The sequence below is a fragment of the Delphinus delphis genome, chromosome 1 (genome assembly GCF_949987515.2).
Source record: "Delphinus delphis chromosome 1, mDelDel1.2, whole genome shotgun sequence".
Taxonomy (NCBI): Eukaryota; Metazoa; Chordata; class Mammalia; order Artiodactyla; family Delphinidae; genus Delphinus; species Delphinus delphis.
Window position 1 is genome coordinate 158,495,028 of NC_082683.1, and position 16,241 is coordinate 158,511,268.

The window sequence follows — 16,241 nt, forward strand, 5'->3', positions numbered from 1 at the left end:
ACATTTAAGGAAGAAATTATACCACTTCTCTATAATCTCTTTCAGAGAATAGAAACAGAGGGAATACTTCTCAACTCATTCTATGAGGTCAGCATTACCCTAATACCAAAACCAGATAAAGACATCATAAGGGAAGAAAACTACAGACCAATATCTCTCATGGACATAGATGGGAAAATCCTCAACAAAATATTAACAAATCAAATCCAACAATATATAAAAAGAATTATACACCACAACCAAGTGGGATTTATCCCAGGTATGCAAGGCGCTTCAACATTCAAAAAGTCAATTAATGTAATTCATCACATCAACAGACTAAAAAAGAACAATCACATTCATATCAATAGATGCAGAAAAAACATTTGACAAAATCCTACACCCATTCATGTTAAAAACTCTCAGTAAACTAGGAATAGAGGGGAACTTCCTCCACTTGATAAAGAACATCTACAGCTAACATCAGACTTAATGGTGAGAAACTTGAAGCTTTCCCAGTAAGATCAGAAACAAGGCAAGGATGTCCCATCTCACCATACCTTTTCAACAAGATACTGTAACTGCTAGTGCTATGGTCTGAATTTTTGTGTCCCCCACCAGATTCATATGTTGAAATCCTAACTCCCAAAGGTGATAGTATTAGTAGTTGGGGCCTTTGGCAAGTGATTAGGTCACTCATGTATGGGATTAGTGCTCTTATAAAAAAGATCCCACAGAGCTCCCTAGCACCTTCCACCGTGTGAAGCTACAATGATAAGTCTGCACCCTGAAAGAGAGCCCTCACTGAACCATGCTGACACCCTGATTTCAGACTTTCAGCCTCCAGAATTGTGAGAAATAAGCTTCTGTTATTTATAAAATACCAAATCTGTGATACTTTGTTACAGCAGCCCAAATAGACGGACAGCTAGCTAATGGAATGATACAAGAAGAGGAAATAAAAGTTTAGATTGTGAAGGAAGAAATAAAATGGGCTGCCTTCACAAAATTGTTAAAAGTTGCATTAATTGGCATATATATATTTTTTAATATTTTAGTAACTTAAAAAAATACACACATTATTTATTAGAATAAGAGAAGTTTTTACTTACATAATTATCTTCCCTGTGAGTGTAAGAATTATAATATCCCTTCCATCTTTTTTAATAGCAGCTTTATTAAGATATAATTCACATACCATGCAATTCATGCTTTCGAAGTATACAATTCAGTTGTTTTTAATATATTCACAGATATGTGCACCCGTTACCACTATCAATTTTAGAACAATTTCGTTAGAATGGTTGCTTCTTTTTTCTTTCTAACTTTGATTTTTAGGATTTTTTAAAAACCATCCTAACCATTTAAAAATGCACAATTCAGTGACATTAAGTACATTCAGAGTGCTGTGCAACTATCACCACTCTCCATTTCCAGAACTTTTCATCATTCCAAGCAAAAACTTTGTACCCATTTGACAGTAACTCTCCATTCCTCCCAGCTCCTGGCAACCACCATTCTACTTTCTGTTTTTATGAGTTGACTATTCTGGGTTCCTCATATCATTGGAATCATACAGTATTGGTTCTTTTGGATCTGGCTTATATCACGTAACATCACATCTTCAAAGTTCATCCATGTTGTAGCATATGTCATAGTTTCATTTCAAGACTGAGTGATATTCCACTTGTATATATATGCCACATTTCACTTATGCATCTATCTGTCAATGGATATTTGGGTTGTTTACACCTTTGGGCTACTGTGGATAATGCTGCTATGAACATTGGTGTACAGATACCTGCTGAGACACTGCTTTCAATTCTTTTGGATGTATACCCAGAAGTGGAATTGCTGGGTTGTATGGTAATTAGATTTTAATTTTTTGAGGAACTACTGTACTGTCTTCCACAACAGCAACTGTACCTTTTTTTTTCTTTTTTGGCTGCACGCGGGCTTTCTCTAGTTGTGGAGAGTGGGGGCTACTCTTCGTTGTGGTGCATAGGCTTCTCACTGTGGTGGCTTCTCTTGTTGCAGAGCACAGGCTCTAGGCATGCGAACTTCAGTAGTTGCGGCATGCGGGCTTCAGTAGTTGTGGCTTGTGGGCTCTAGAGCGTAGGCTCAGTAGTTGTGGTGCACGGGCTTAGTTGCTCCGGCATGTGGGATCTTCCCGGACCAGGGATCGAACCCGTGTCCCCTGCATTGGCAGGCGGATTCTTAACCACTGTGCCACCAGGGAAGTCCCTAGCTGTACCATTTTATACTTCCATCAGCAATACACAACAGTTCCAGTTTTTCCACATCCTCACCAAGACTTGTTATTTTCTGTTTTTATAATAGACATCCTAATGAGCATGAAGTATTATCTCCTTGTTCTGATTTGCATTTGATGACTAGTGATGTTGAGCATTTTTTCAGGTACTAGTAAGCCATTTGTGTAACTTCTTTTGAGAAATGACTATTCAAAGTTTTCATATTTTTTAATTGGGTTGATTTTTCTGTTGTTTAGTTATAGGAGTTCTTATATATTCTGGATATTAATTCCTTATCAGATATATGCTTTGCAAATGTTTTCTCTCATTCTGTGGGTTGTCTTTTCACTCTTGGTAGTGTCCTTTGATTTCACGTAAGTTTTAATTTTGATGACGTCCAACTTATGTATTTTTGGGGTTGATATTTTTGTGATATTACAAATGGAATTTTAAAAACTCCTTTTCAAATTGTTTGTTTTTATTGTATTGAAATTTTTATTGTATTGAAATGTGACTGATTTTTGTGTGTTGATTTTATATCCTGCAACTTTGCTGAATGTGTTTATTAGCTCTATCAGGTTTTGTTTGTTTTTTGGATTTTTTGGCAGACTCACGGTTTTCTACATATAAGATTATATCATCTGTGAACGGAGATGATTTTACTTCTTCCTTTCCAACTTGTATGCCTTTTATTTTTTTTTCTTGCCCAAATCCTCTGGCTAGAACATCCAATACTATGTTGAATAGAAGAGGTAAAAGAGAGCATCTTTGTCTTATTCCTGATCTTCCAGGAAAAGCTTTGTCTTTCAGCATTGAAAATGATATTAGCTGTGGGTTTTTCATATAAGGCCTTTATCATGTTGAGGAAGTTTCCTTCTGTTCCTAGTTTTCTGAATATTATCATGAAAGGGTGTTGAATTTTGTCAAATGCTTTTTCTATATCAATTGTCCTAATCATGTGGCTTTTCTGCCTTCATTCTATTAAAGTGGTATGTAACTTTGATTGATTTTTGTATGTTGAACCAATCTTGTTTCCCTGGAATAAATCCCACTTGGTCATGATGTGTTATCCTTTTAATATATTGCTGAATTTGTCAACCACTGCATTTTACTGTCTGTCATTTTGTTATACTACCTTAATTCTTTCCTTGCCAATTTCTTACCCAACAGATAATTCTCTTGTTACACAAATTGTTCTATAACATAGAAAAAAACTTAAATGTTACCTAGTTTCATTATATGAAGGAAATAAATATAATTCTGTTAATACCCAATAAAACACCAAAAAGGGAAATTGTGAATTGTCATAACAAATGGGATATGGATTATCTCACATGCAATGAGTAGCTATTTAGTAAGCATTTATTGAGATTTTAGTATGTTCCAGGCAGTGTCAAAGTTGTTCTCAAGGTGTTTACAAGTATGGAAGGGGAGACAAATAAGTAAACCACTGATTACAACATAGTTTGATATAATATTATAATAGAGATATCCATGGATGCTACATGATTACATAGGAGGGTACCTAGTCGAAAAAGAGGATGAGGGTAGCCTTCAGAAAGGTGTGTGTTAATCTTAAACTGCCTTGAATGATGAATAGAATTAGCCCAGAAAAAGGAGAGGACTGTTCCATACAGACAGACTATCAATCACAATGACAATGAAAAAGCATATTAATTGAAAAACTACAAAGATTTTCAAGGTGGAGAATCTGTATGGGAACGTTCTGAGAAATGGCATTTTTGCGATAAAAAGGGGGCAAGGTTGTAAAGGGATTTGTGTACCTGATTAAGGAGACTGAATGTTTTTTTTTTAAAGACCTTGGGAACCATTGAAAGATTTTAAATCAGGAAGTCATATGAGCAAAGTTTTGTTTTAGAAAGATCATTCTATCAAAATGTGGACTATGGTTTGAAGGATGGAATGGGAATGGAGGGAAAGGAGACTAAAGGCAAAAAGACAGGAAGTGACTGTGTTAAAATCCAGTTCAGAAGTGATGAAGGTCTAAACTTAAGCAGTGGCAGTGAAAATGGAAGGAGGGAGACAGATTTTAAAAGATTTAATAAGTGGAATCAAAAGGTGTTGATGATCAAATGGAACTGTGAGGATGGGTTGTTGGAAACTGAATTAGTTGGGGTGATAAATTTGGAGGAAAGTGATCAGAGAATCAGTAAAAGACAGCAGTGAGAAGGCGTAGCAGGTGATATGTCCTGAAGGAATGAAACTTAATGGAGAAGTAGTTTTTTAACATGAAGGTGAAACAAGAACTGCTATCAGACAAGTCCAGAATGTAGGACATTTTATAAGACATTGCATAGCCTGGTCTCTTCCACAAGCTAATTTCATAGGGGGATAGGAGACTAGGGAAGGATGAAGGACTGTGGTAGTTTAAAAGAGACCAAAAAATATTAAAACCAAATGTAGTACAGAAACTTTAATTAGAGTGTAAGTTGAAAAAATAACTATAAAAAAGACATTATGGTACAATTTAGAAATTTATATATTGAATAGATATTAGATGATTTTAGTGAATTTTTGTTAATTTTTAAAGATGTCATAATTATATTGGGGTTACGTAGGAGGATGTCCTTATTTTTAGGAGATGCGTGTTGAAGTATTTAGGGATGAATAATTGTAATGTCTGCAATTTACTTAGAGACAGAGACATAGGGAAGAAGCAAAAAACAGCAAAATATTAGTCATAGTTTGATACAGGTGATGGGTATAGAGATGTTTACAACACGAAGCTTTCAATTTCAGATTCAAACTTGAATTTGCAGTGTGCCCAGCAACTACTTATATAGCATTTACATTGTATTAGATATTATAAGTAATCTAGAGGTGATTTAGCATATATGGGAGGATGTGTGTAGGTTATATGCAAATACTATGCCATTTTATATAAGGAACTTGAGTGTCCTCGGATTTTGGTATCGTGGGTCCTGGAACCAATCTCCCTGTGGATTCGAGGGATGACTGTTTTCAATTCCTGATCAGATTTTTAAATATAAGCTCCTCAATTTTTTTTTTTTTTCGGTATGCGGGCCTCTCACTGTTGTGGCCTCTCCCGTTGCGGAGCACAGGCTCCGGACACGCAGGCCCAGCGGCAATGGCTCACGGGCCCAGCCACTCCGCGGCATGTGGGATCCTCCCGGACCAGGGCACGAACCCGTGTCCCCTACATCGGCAGGCGGACTCTCAACCACTGCGCCACCAAGGAAGCCCAAGCTCCTCAATTTTTTTTTTTTTAAAGAAGATGTTGGGGGTAGGAGTTTATTAATTAATTAATTTATTTTTGCTGTGTTGGGTGTTTGTTTCTGTGTGAGGGCTTTCTCTAGTTGTGGCAAGCGGGGGCCACTCTTCATCGCGGTGCACGGGCCTCTCACTATCGCGGCCTCTCTTGTTGCGGCGCACAGGCTCCAGATGCACAGGCTCAGTAGTTGTGGCTCACGGGCCTAGTTGCTCTGCGGCATGTGGGATCTTCCCAGACCAGGGCTCGAACCCGTGTCCCCTGCATTAGCAGGCAGATTCTCAACCACTGCGCCACCAGGGAAGCCCGCTCCTCAATTTTTGATAGTTTATTACCAATGGGAAACTTTATGTAAAAATGTAAAAGTATTTTTCTCAACCACTAAAAAATTTAAAACAGTTGAAATTATATTTATAATCTCAAAAATGTATCCTTTTTAAATTGAAGTGTAGTTGATTTAAAATATTACATTAGTTTCAGGTGTACAACATAGTGATTCAGTGTTTATGGATTATACTCCATTTAAAGTTATTATAAAATAATGGCATATTTCCCTGTGCTGTATAATATATCCTTGTTGCTTATTTATTTTATACATAGTAGTTTGTGTCTCTCAATCTCATAGCCCTGTCTCACCCTTCACCTTTTCCCTCTCCCCACTGATAACCACTAGTTACTAGTTTGTTCTCTATGTCTGTGAGTTTGTTTCTGTCAAAAACTCCTCCTTTAATTAATAAATATAACTTAGAAAATTTTGTGATATAATGCAAATGGTTTTTTAATCCGGTTGAACTTTCTCATATCAGTTATTTAAAAATAATGGTGAAGATTTAATTTATATAACATGTATGTGTTGTTAGAGCCATGATGCAGGCTTGGCTGATACTAAAAGGGCCCATCAGCTGCACAGGGATAGAATTAGCCAATATATGTGAAGATAAGGATTGGGGGCTGTTTCTTAGAGCCACAAGCCGCCTCAGTCTCAACACTGGATTGTATATTATGTTCCATGGGCATGTGGAACACGAACTATTCCAGTGGCTCCATGGATTCCTTGTCCGTGATAAGCAGTGGTGCATTTGATTTCTGGCTTCTGAAATAGGAGCCCATGTGGTAGATCGCCTTCATGGCAAGTGTGGAGCAGTGGGTACCTGATAGCATTTGCTGTGCTTGCCACCTGTGTGACCAAGGGGCTTGCCATCAGATCCTGTACTGCTTTGAGCCTCCTGCTAGGAAGCCCTGGAATAGTTGCGTTTTGCTGCCCAACCTCGACCTGGCCACACTGAGAAATGAGAGCATCAGTATTTTCGGATGCCCCTGTAATCCATTCACATCATACCTGTGTCCAGTGGGTGAGGATTCCTGAGTTAGGGAAGTTCCAAATGTCAATTAAAGCATTATTTATTCCTGACAGATGACAATTGGAAAAAGGAGATTCCATGATCCAGTAAATTTGGAAAATGCTGCATTAAAGTTAACAAGTTTCTTTAGAATGTCTCAAAGACTTTTAAAATTTTTATTTATTTTAATTTTTGGATATGTTGGGTCGTTGTTGCTGCGCACGGGATTTCTCTAGTTGTGGCGAGCGGGGGCTACTCTTTGCTGTGGTGCACGGGCCTCCCACCATGGTGGCCTCTTCTGCTGCAGAGCACAGGCTCCAGGTGCTCAGGCTTCAGCAGTTGTGGCACGCGGGCTCAGTAGTTGTGGCACGTGGGCTTCAGAGCGCAGGCTCAGTAGTTGTGATGCACAGGCTTAGTTGCTCCATGGCATGTGAGATCTTCCTGGACCAGGGTTCGAACCCGTGTCCCCTGCATTGGCAGGCAGATTCTTAACCACTGCGCCACCAGGGAAGTCCGAAAACTATTTTAAAATGTTAATTCTTTCTCGGCATATAGCTTCATTGCAATACGCAATAAAACTCCCAATGGTGTTTTATTTGGAATTTCTAAATTTTATTTGGATTTCTAAATTTCATTAGGAAGAATACACGGGTGAGAATATTAAAGAACATTCCTAAAAAGAAGACCAATAACAGTGGTAATAAGTAAAATAGGATGGTAATGGTGTAAGACTAGAAATGCAATTCAGAATGGAATTGATAGAATAGACAATCAATAGAACTAGTCTCCATCACATAGAGGATTATAACACATTATAAAGTAGGAGGAAAGAACTCAAGTGCTTAGTAAATTAGAAATTACTAAAATAAGATTAGAAATTAATCTTTCACTTTGAATCATGACAAAATAACTTTCAGATGGATTTAAGAGTAAGTGTATTTTTAAATTGTAGAAGAAAATAGAATTGAGTATTCACCAAACCTATAGAAAAAGGATGATTTTCTCCCTCTTTTGGTGGTCCTTTCAAAGGATATGTTTCTAAACTTTAAAGGATGAGAAGAAATCTTAACAGATGTGACTAAAATAAAAATAAAAGATAATGTACTTAAAAAATAATCTTAAATTTAAAAAGCAAACGTCAGCTTTGTGCAATGGCAGTATTATAACCAGTGAGATTTTCCCACGGTACTATTAAGACTAATAAGAGCCTTCCCAATATCTAACACAAATTCAACTTATTGTATTTCAGCGAGATAATAAGACAAATGCACAAAGACGAATTGGGAAGAATGGTTCACTCAAGAATTATTGTAAAAACAAAAAAGTTGGGAACTACTTAAATGTCTACAATTAGGGAGTTGGTTTAATAAATTATGATAAAGTTCTATAATGGAATATCAGCCACTAAAAATGATAATGTAATAAGGTTTTTTTGAGAATAAAAAGATGCTCACAGTTTATTGTTGAGTGAAAAATTAGATTAGAGGACAACATTAAGAGTAGTTAACTCTGCTTGGTAGGATTTGAAGTGGTTTTTACTTAGTCTAAACTTCTTTCCTTTTTTTTTTTCTTCAGGAATCATGTGTGATTTTGGTGATCATAAAGGAGATGGAACTGTTTTCATTTTAGGAAAACAAATGAAAACAACTGACCTGGAAAATTGTTTTCAGTAATCATGACATAGGGTTAAGTCTTTATTATTTAAAGAGCTCATACAAATTGTTAAGAAAAAACAGAAGATCGCAGTAGGGATGAGCAGAGAACATGAACAGACAATTCATAACAGAAAATAGAGGTGGTAAACAAGCATAAAGGATCATTATTTAGACTTACTTGTAAGCAAAGAGCTGTAAATTTAAATAATGAGATAACATTTACTTGCTTATTAAACTAGTAGAAGTTTGCTGCCATGTTATTTATTATAATAAAGAAAAATTAACATTATCAATAAATTGTTACATTCCTTTGGTACTGTTCAGAATTGAAGGTTATGTTGCAACCTGGAAAAATAAAACATTTCAGTGAAGTAGTTAGGAGAATGAATGGTAGTTATAAAAGGTTGTGTACGAAGAAAGGAAAATACAGCAAAATGTTATGTTAGTGGTTATGTTAGGGTAAAGAGAATATATTTATAATTAAAATAATTATCTAAACTCATACTTAATCTCTCTCTTTCCACTTTTTCTAGAAAAGCTATTTGTTTTTCAAATAGTAAGTACAATATTCTCTCATCTAGAATATAGCAGGGCTTCCCTGGTGGCGCAGTGGTTGAGAGTCCGCCTGCCGATGCAGGGGACGCGGGTTCGTGCCCCGGTCCGGGAAGATCCCACATGCCGTGGAGCGGCTGGGCCCGTGAGCCATGGCCGCAGAGCCTGCGCGTTCGGAGCCTGTGCTCCGCAACGGGAGAGGCCACAACAGTGAGAGGCCCGCGTACCAAAAAAAATAGAATATAGCAATATCCTCCTAACTGGTCTCTCTTCTTCCACCCTTGTTCCTTTCCAGGGTATTCTTAACATAATAGCCAAAGTGAATAGAAGCCAGACCATGTCACTTCGCTGCTTAGAACCCTCCAGTGGTTTCTCACCTCTTTCAAAGTACAAGACACCGTCCTTAAAGTAGCCTGCAGAGCCCTTATAGAATCTGTCCCCACCCTCAAACTCATACCTTTCTGACCTTATTTCCTACCATTCTGCCTTTCTTGTTCTCTCTGGCTAAAAACTCTTCCTGCTGATATTCACAAGGCTGGCTCTTTCTCCTCCTTCTGGTCTGTGTAGATGTCACCTTATCACTTAGGTAGGCCTTCCCAAACCACCATCCCATCCCATTCGCCCCTAGCCACATTGCCAGCACCCATGTCCCTTCCCTGCTTTATATTTTCTAGCACCATTTGACTTACTGTGTATTTTACCAAGTGTGTATAAGCTTATGTATCTCCCCCACCACGCACACAATATCTCCACGGAGGCAGGAATTTTTGTCTATTTTGTTCCTTGCTCTAACTGTAGCACTTAGAATAGTGTGTAGTACATAGTAGGTACTCAATCAATATTTACTGAATAAATGACGTTTTAATTGTTTCATCTAAGTAAGTTTTAGTTTCAAAACTAGTTTGAAAGTTTTTTTTTTTTTTTTTTTTTGCGGTACGCTGGCCTCTCACCGCTGTGGCCTCTCCTGTTGCGGAGCACAGGCTCCGGACGCGCAGGCCCAGCATCCATGGCCCACGGGCCCAGCCGCTCCGCGGCATGTGGGATCCTCCCGGACCGGGGCACGAACCCACGTCCCCTGCATTGGCAGGCGGACTCTCAACCACTGCGCCACCAGGGAAGCCCAGTTTGAAAGTTTTTTGAGCGAGTGTAACATGTTGCTTTTGTATGCCTCCCACTCCCCAATTTCCATCCTCCTCAAGCATAGAGTAAAGCAAGACAGGTGGACACACTAGAGAAACACAATATCTGTGGCACTGGATTCCTTCTGCTTCTCAGGCTAGGATCTACCCAAACTGAGATGGAAGATAGGCTGGTGCTGGAAATGTTCTATATCTTGATCTGGGTGGCAGTTCAGCTCTGTGACTATATACATATATAAAAACTCAGTAAGCTGTATACTTGAGATAAGTGCACCTTTGGTACTTTCTTGTTTGTGTATTATGCCTCAGTAAAAAAGTTGTTTTAAAAACTCCGTCTTTGAGATCTCTAGAGGAAGTTAACATGCCAAATGATACATTAAGAATATTGGGAGGCTTCCTGGGTGGCGCAGTGGTTGAGAGTCCGCCTGCTGATGCAGGGGACACGGGTTCGTGCCCCGGTCCGGGAAGATCCCACGTGCCGCGGAGCGGCTGGGCCCGTGAGCTATGGCCGCTGAGCCTGCATGTCCGTAGCCTGTGCTCCGCAACGGGGGAGGCCACGGCAGTGAGAGGCCCGCGTACCGCAAAAAAAAAAAAAAAAAAGAATATTGGGAAGCGGGGAGAAAGGTAAATTGCAAACATCATAACATTTCACTCTTAAAGAGTTCAGCATGCCTCTCCTCTGCGTAAAGACATTCTCCTACAGAGCCTCTCCCCACCCCCCGCAATAAAAAATATTAGGAAGGAGTTCTGCCATGTTCTTCCTTCCTAGAATTTCTAGTTATTGAAATTTTTGTTTTGAAGTTAAAGTTAAAAAAGTAATTTTTATTTACTTTTTCTTTTGCAGAGATAGCAGTAGCAGAATTTCACAAAAAAATCAAAGAAGCTTTTGAAGTATTTGACCATGAGTCAAATAATACAGTGGATGTGAGGTTTGGAAATGTTTTCTTCTAATTCTAAATTGCTGATACAACTTGTAAAGTAGAGGAGGGTTCATTCTCTTCTTTTTACTTTCTTTGGACTTATTATGCTATTTAAAGTACTTATTTTTCTGTACCCTGTAAAAGGTCTTTTCTATCTGTTGCTTCGGATCTATACTGTTTATTATTCTTCATAATCTGGTGGAAAGAATATATATCCACATTGCCTATTCTAACCTACAGACTAAATTCTGTGAATGAGGCTAACTCTACTATAGCTTTAGTACTAGACACATAGTTGGCACTCAGTATATATTTGTTGAGTGAATGAATAGAATTTGCTTTTAAAGTACATAGGTATGGGGACTTCCCTGGTGGCTCAGTGGTTAAGGATCCACTTGCCATTGAAAGGGACACAGGTTTGATCCCTGGTCCGGGAAGATCCCACATGCTGCGGAGCAGCTAAGCCTGTGCTCTTAGACCCTGTGAGCCACATTACTGAAGCCCACGTGCCTAGAGCCCATGCTCTGCAACAAGAGAAGCCACTGCAGTGAGAAGCACACACACTGCAAGGAAGACTAGCCCCTGCTCACTGCAACTAGAGAAAGCCCATGCGCAGCAATGAAGACCCAACACAGCCAAAAATAAATGAATTAAATAAATAAATTAAAAAAAATAAAATACATAGCTATGTATAATGAAGCTATGAACATGATATTACAAAGAAGGATTAATAATACTTAAACATGATACACTCCTTGAGTAAAATAACCAAAAGAACCAAAACAAAAGAACATAAAAAGATGAGAAAAAGACATGAATACTGGTAGATCTAGAATGGAGGACAGGAGACAAAGAATAGTGTGAAAAAAGAAGAGGCAAAAAGGTAGAGGAGATTATACATGCATAAAACAGAAGCTGTAGAATCTATGCCACATATGTACATCAAAGAAAGGCAATGAAACCATTGTTCCAGGAGACCAAGCTGAATGAGGAGTATTTGATGGGATCACAATCTCAAGAGTCAGAAACTAGTAGTACAGAGGCCAAGAAAACAGTTGGAAGTGACTAAGTGCTTTTTTTTGCCCCCCGCGTGGCTTGTGGGATCTTAATTGCCCGACCAGGGATTGAACCCAGCCCCTCGGCAGTGAAAGTGCAGAGTCATAATCACTGGACTGCCAGGGAACTCCCAGGACTAAGTGCTTTAAATTTGAGCTAAACTGAATGAACAATAGGAGGTTTTATGTATGACAAATTGTAGCTACGATCGTCCCTTGGTATCTACAAAGGATTGGTTCCAAGGCACACCCCGACTCCTCCCTGACTCACCCCCAACCCCTCACCCCTCGAGGATATCAAAATCTAGGGATGCTCAAACCCCTTATAAAAAGTGGCATAGAATTTGCATATTACCTACCTACATCCTTCTGTATATTTTATTTTTTTATATATGAATTTATTTGTTTGTTTATGGCTGCATTGGGTCTTCGTTGCTGCACGCGGGCTTTCTCTAGTTGTGGTGAGCGGGGGCTACTCTTTGTTGCGGTGCATGAGCTTCTCATTGTGGTGGCTTCTCTTGTTGCAGAGCACAGGCTGTAGGTGTGTGGGCTTCAGTAGTTGTGGCACGTGGGCTCAGTAGTTGTGGCTCACGGGCTCTAGAGCGCGGGCTCAGTAGTTGTGGCACTTGGGCTTAGTTGCTCCGCAGCATGTGGGATCTTCCCGGACCAGGGTGCGAACCTGTGTCCCCTGCAGTGGCAGGCGGACTCTTAACCACTGCGCCACCAGGAAGTCCCTCCCATATATTTTAAATCATCTCTGATTACTTATAGTACCTAATACAGTGTAAATGCTATGTAAATAGTTGCCTGTGGCATGTGGCAAATTCAGATTTTGCTTTTGGAACTTTCTGGGGTTTTTTCTCCCAGTATTTTAGATCTGTGGATGGTTGAATCTTTGGATGTGGAACCCATGGATACGGAGGGCTGACTGTATATGTAGTCCTTAGTTTCTCACACCTGAAGGTACAAGGTGTGATTACAGGAAAGGAGAGTGATAAGTGCAGTCAGTTTCATTACTTTATAGTAACACCTTACAAAGTTTTGTTTGGTACTCAACTATGTTCATGGGCTTTACTGCAGTGGATAAGGTAGAGAGTGGAGTTAACTTCCAGCACTGCAACTGTAGTCGGCCTTGTGGGAGGCTTGGCTCAGCCATTGCCAGGGAAGTGTGAGGGTAAAGTGCAGGGCTGAGCACTGCACAGCTCAAAGTGGCGCCAGCCTCACTGCATGCATTGTCAATGACACTCCGCAGTGTGAGTATCCTAGCGGGAAACCCGGTGGGACAGTAGTGGTGGTTGATAGGGTTTGGGATGGGGTGGGGAGCTTGCGACTCTTGCCTGCAATTTGAATAAATATATGGATGGCACGTGCCTTTACCTCCGACCTCTCACTGGAGCGGAAGGGTTCTCCTGGGGAAGGAGAGGAGGGGTATTGTCAGAGAAGTCAGGGAAGTGCAAGAAGAACCAGGATAGCTTTATGAAAGAGAGGGGGAACAGAGAAGGGAAACCAGCATTTACTCAAGCCTTGCTCTCTGACGTCTCCCTATAGTTGGGTGCTAAGGGTTTTTGTGTACATTACCTCATTTTAGTCTTTTTATTGGTACAGTAAGGGTTGGCATCTCCAGTTTTTGGAGACTAGGAGAAGGTAAATAGTTTGCTTAAGGTCATGTCAGCGTTTCTCTAATTCGGTGTCTTGCTGGGCTGTGTCGCCCCTTCCCTCCCTGCTCCCCTCCACCCCACCCTTCATGGATTTCATGGGCTCATCTCCTGCTTTGAGGCTTCCTGAAAGTAGCAGTGAAGAGAAAATTTCCCAAATCCCTGATGCCAGGCCTTTTTTTTTTTTTTTTTTTTTTTTGCTGTGTTGGGTCTTCGTTTCTGTGTGAGGGCTTTCTCTAGTTGTGGCAAGCGGGGGCCACTCTTCATCGCGGTGTGCGGGCCTCTTACTATCGCGGCCTCTCGTTGCGAAGTTCAGGCTCAGTAATTGTGGCTCACGGGCCCAGCTGCTCCGCGGCATGTGGGATCCTCCCAGACCAGGGCTCGAACCCGTGTCCCCTGCATTAGCAGGCAAATTCTCAACCGCTGTGCCACCAGGGAAGCCCCAGGCCTTTTTTTGATAGAAGGGCCAATTCAGGGGAAATAAACATGTTTAGGGGTTGCATCTTTTACCCATTCAGAATTAAAATAATTGTACTGAGGCCCCGAGGAAAAGTGTATGTTCTTAAAATGTCTACTTTATAAAATAAAATTACTAAGAAAATTGGCATTGTTTTTAGCACTAAAATATTAATGATAAGCGTATCTGAGTGGTAGGAACATGGATGAATGCAGTTTCTATACTCCTTCTGCTAATTTGTATAGCACTTTAAAGTTTACAGTGAGTGTTCTCATGCTGCAGGTATCATTACTATCCACTCTTTATAAATCAGAAATTAAGGACCAAGAAGCACAATGACTTGCCCAAGATCGAATAATAGACTAGCCACAGAGTTGAAACTCAAATTAGTTTCTTCTCTTTGGGGCAGCTGTGCCGCAGCCCTGGAAGAGGCCTGGGAATGCAGTGCTGAATAAGGTCTGGTCCTGCCTTGCCCAGCCTCAGCAGGCTCCTCTATTTGTAAAAACAGTTCATCTAGCTAGAATTTATTTTGGCATATGATTAAAAGTGAAGGTCTAAATAGATTTTTTTTCAAATTGCTAAACAGTTCAGTTTATTTACTTCTTGAATTATTAGATCCACTTTATAATGTACTGCATTTTCTATAATTGAGTCTAATTTAGGCTATGTGTTCTGATCTATTGCCTTACCTCCTGATCATATATACTAGGACAGTCCTATATTAATTGCTATCAATCTATAGTATGCTTTACTATCTGATAGAACTAGTCTCTTTATTAGTCTTCTTTTTGAACATTTTAATTAAGAATTGAAGGCAGTATTCTGTGTAGATTGAATGGTGTAAGGAGGGGTCTGAATGGGGTAAGAGTTCCAGAGACAGACATAATAGCTCGGTTTGGAAGAGACAGCTGTTCTTGAGAAGCTTCCAGGGCATTTGGCTATTCCTGCCCTAATGTGCTTGATCCTTCAAGTGATGCTGTTTCCCTTGAAGGGCAGACCAGCACCCCTTACCTCTGCTTGGCATGAATTAAAAGATTTAATTTGAAATTTTAGCACATTAGGTGGAGTGGAGGTCTGGTATTGTGACTGCCAGGCAGCCAGTGGGTTTTTTTTTAATCATTATGTAAAACATTATGAAATGGGCCCCTGCTGCTTTCCTCCTGGCTCTGAGGGGCAACCCTGGGGATTGGAATCAGACTTTCTGGGTTCATTCCTAGCTTTGTGACTGTAATTGATTTATTCTCTCTGTGCCTCAGTTTTTACATTTGCCACATAGTATTGATGTAAGTAAGTAGTTCTCAAAATGGTTTGTATACCCCTGTGTATCCACAGGACTCTTTCAGGGGTCTGTGAAATCAAAACTATTTTCATAAAAATCTGAGACAGTATTTGCTATTTTCATTCTCATTTTTCACAAGTTATATTGGAGTTTTTCAAAAGCTACATGTGTGATATTGTAACAGATTGAATGCAGAACCAGATATGAGAATCCAGCTGCCTTCTGTTAAGCCAGACCTTAAAGAGATTTGCAAACATGTAAAACAGTGCCATTTTTCTAATTAAATTTATTTTTTGTTTTGGAAAATATAGTTATTTTTCATAAAAATTTTATTTATGTAGGCATATAATGGGTTTATCATTATTTCTAAATGAATTAGTAAATAAATATTTTTAAACTTTGAGGTGTACTTTTTAGTATGGTAAATATAGATAAATATAACTCACACAAACAAAAGCTGTTTGTGGGTCTGAATAATTTTTAAGCATGTAAAAGGGGTTCTGAGACCAAAAAGTTTGAGAACAGCTGTTGTCAGTGGACATTTTTAAAGCTCTTAGAACAATATTAACTTGGAACGAATTAGTTTGGGATTTAAAGCTTAGAACAATATTAGCTAGTATTATTATTCTACTTTATATTCTTTTTTTTTTTTTTTTTTTTTTTTTCAATACGCAGGCCTCTCACTGTTGTGGCCTCTTCCGTTGCGGA

General features: G+C 39.3%; 1 protein-coding gene across 2 annotated transcripts in view; it reads left to right on the forward strand.

Moving 5' to 3' along the window:
- The window catches only part of EFCAB2 (EF-hand calcium binding domain 2), a 129,259-nt gene that overhangs the window by 57,654 nt on the left and 55,364 nt on the right, over positions 1-16,241 (forward strand). For both annotated transcript variants that reach the window (XM_059997060.1, XM_059997051.1), the window contains exon 2: positions 11,012-11,096. In XM_059997060.1, coding sequence (XP_059853043.1) covers positions 11,012-11,096 — 85 coding nt within the window. The remainder of the gene's footprint in view (positions 1-11,011; positions 11,097-16,241) is intronic.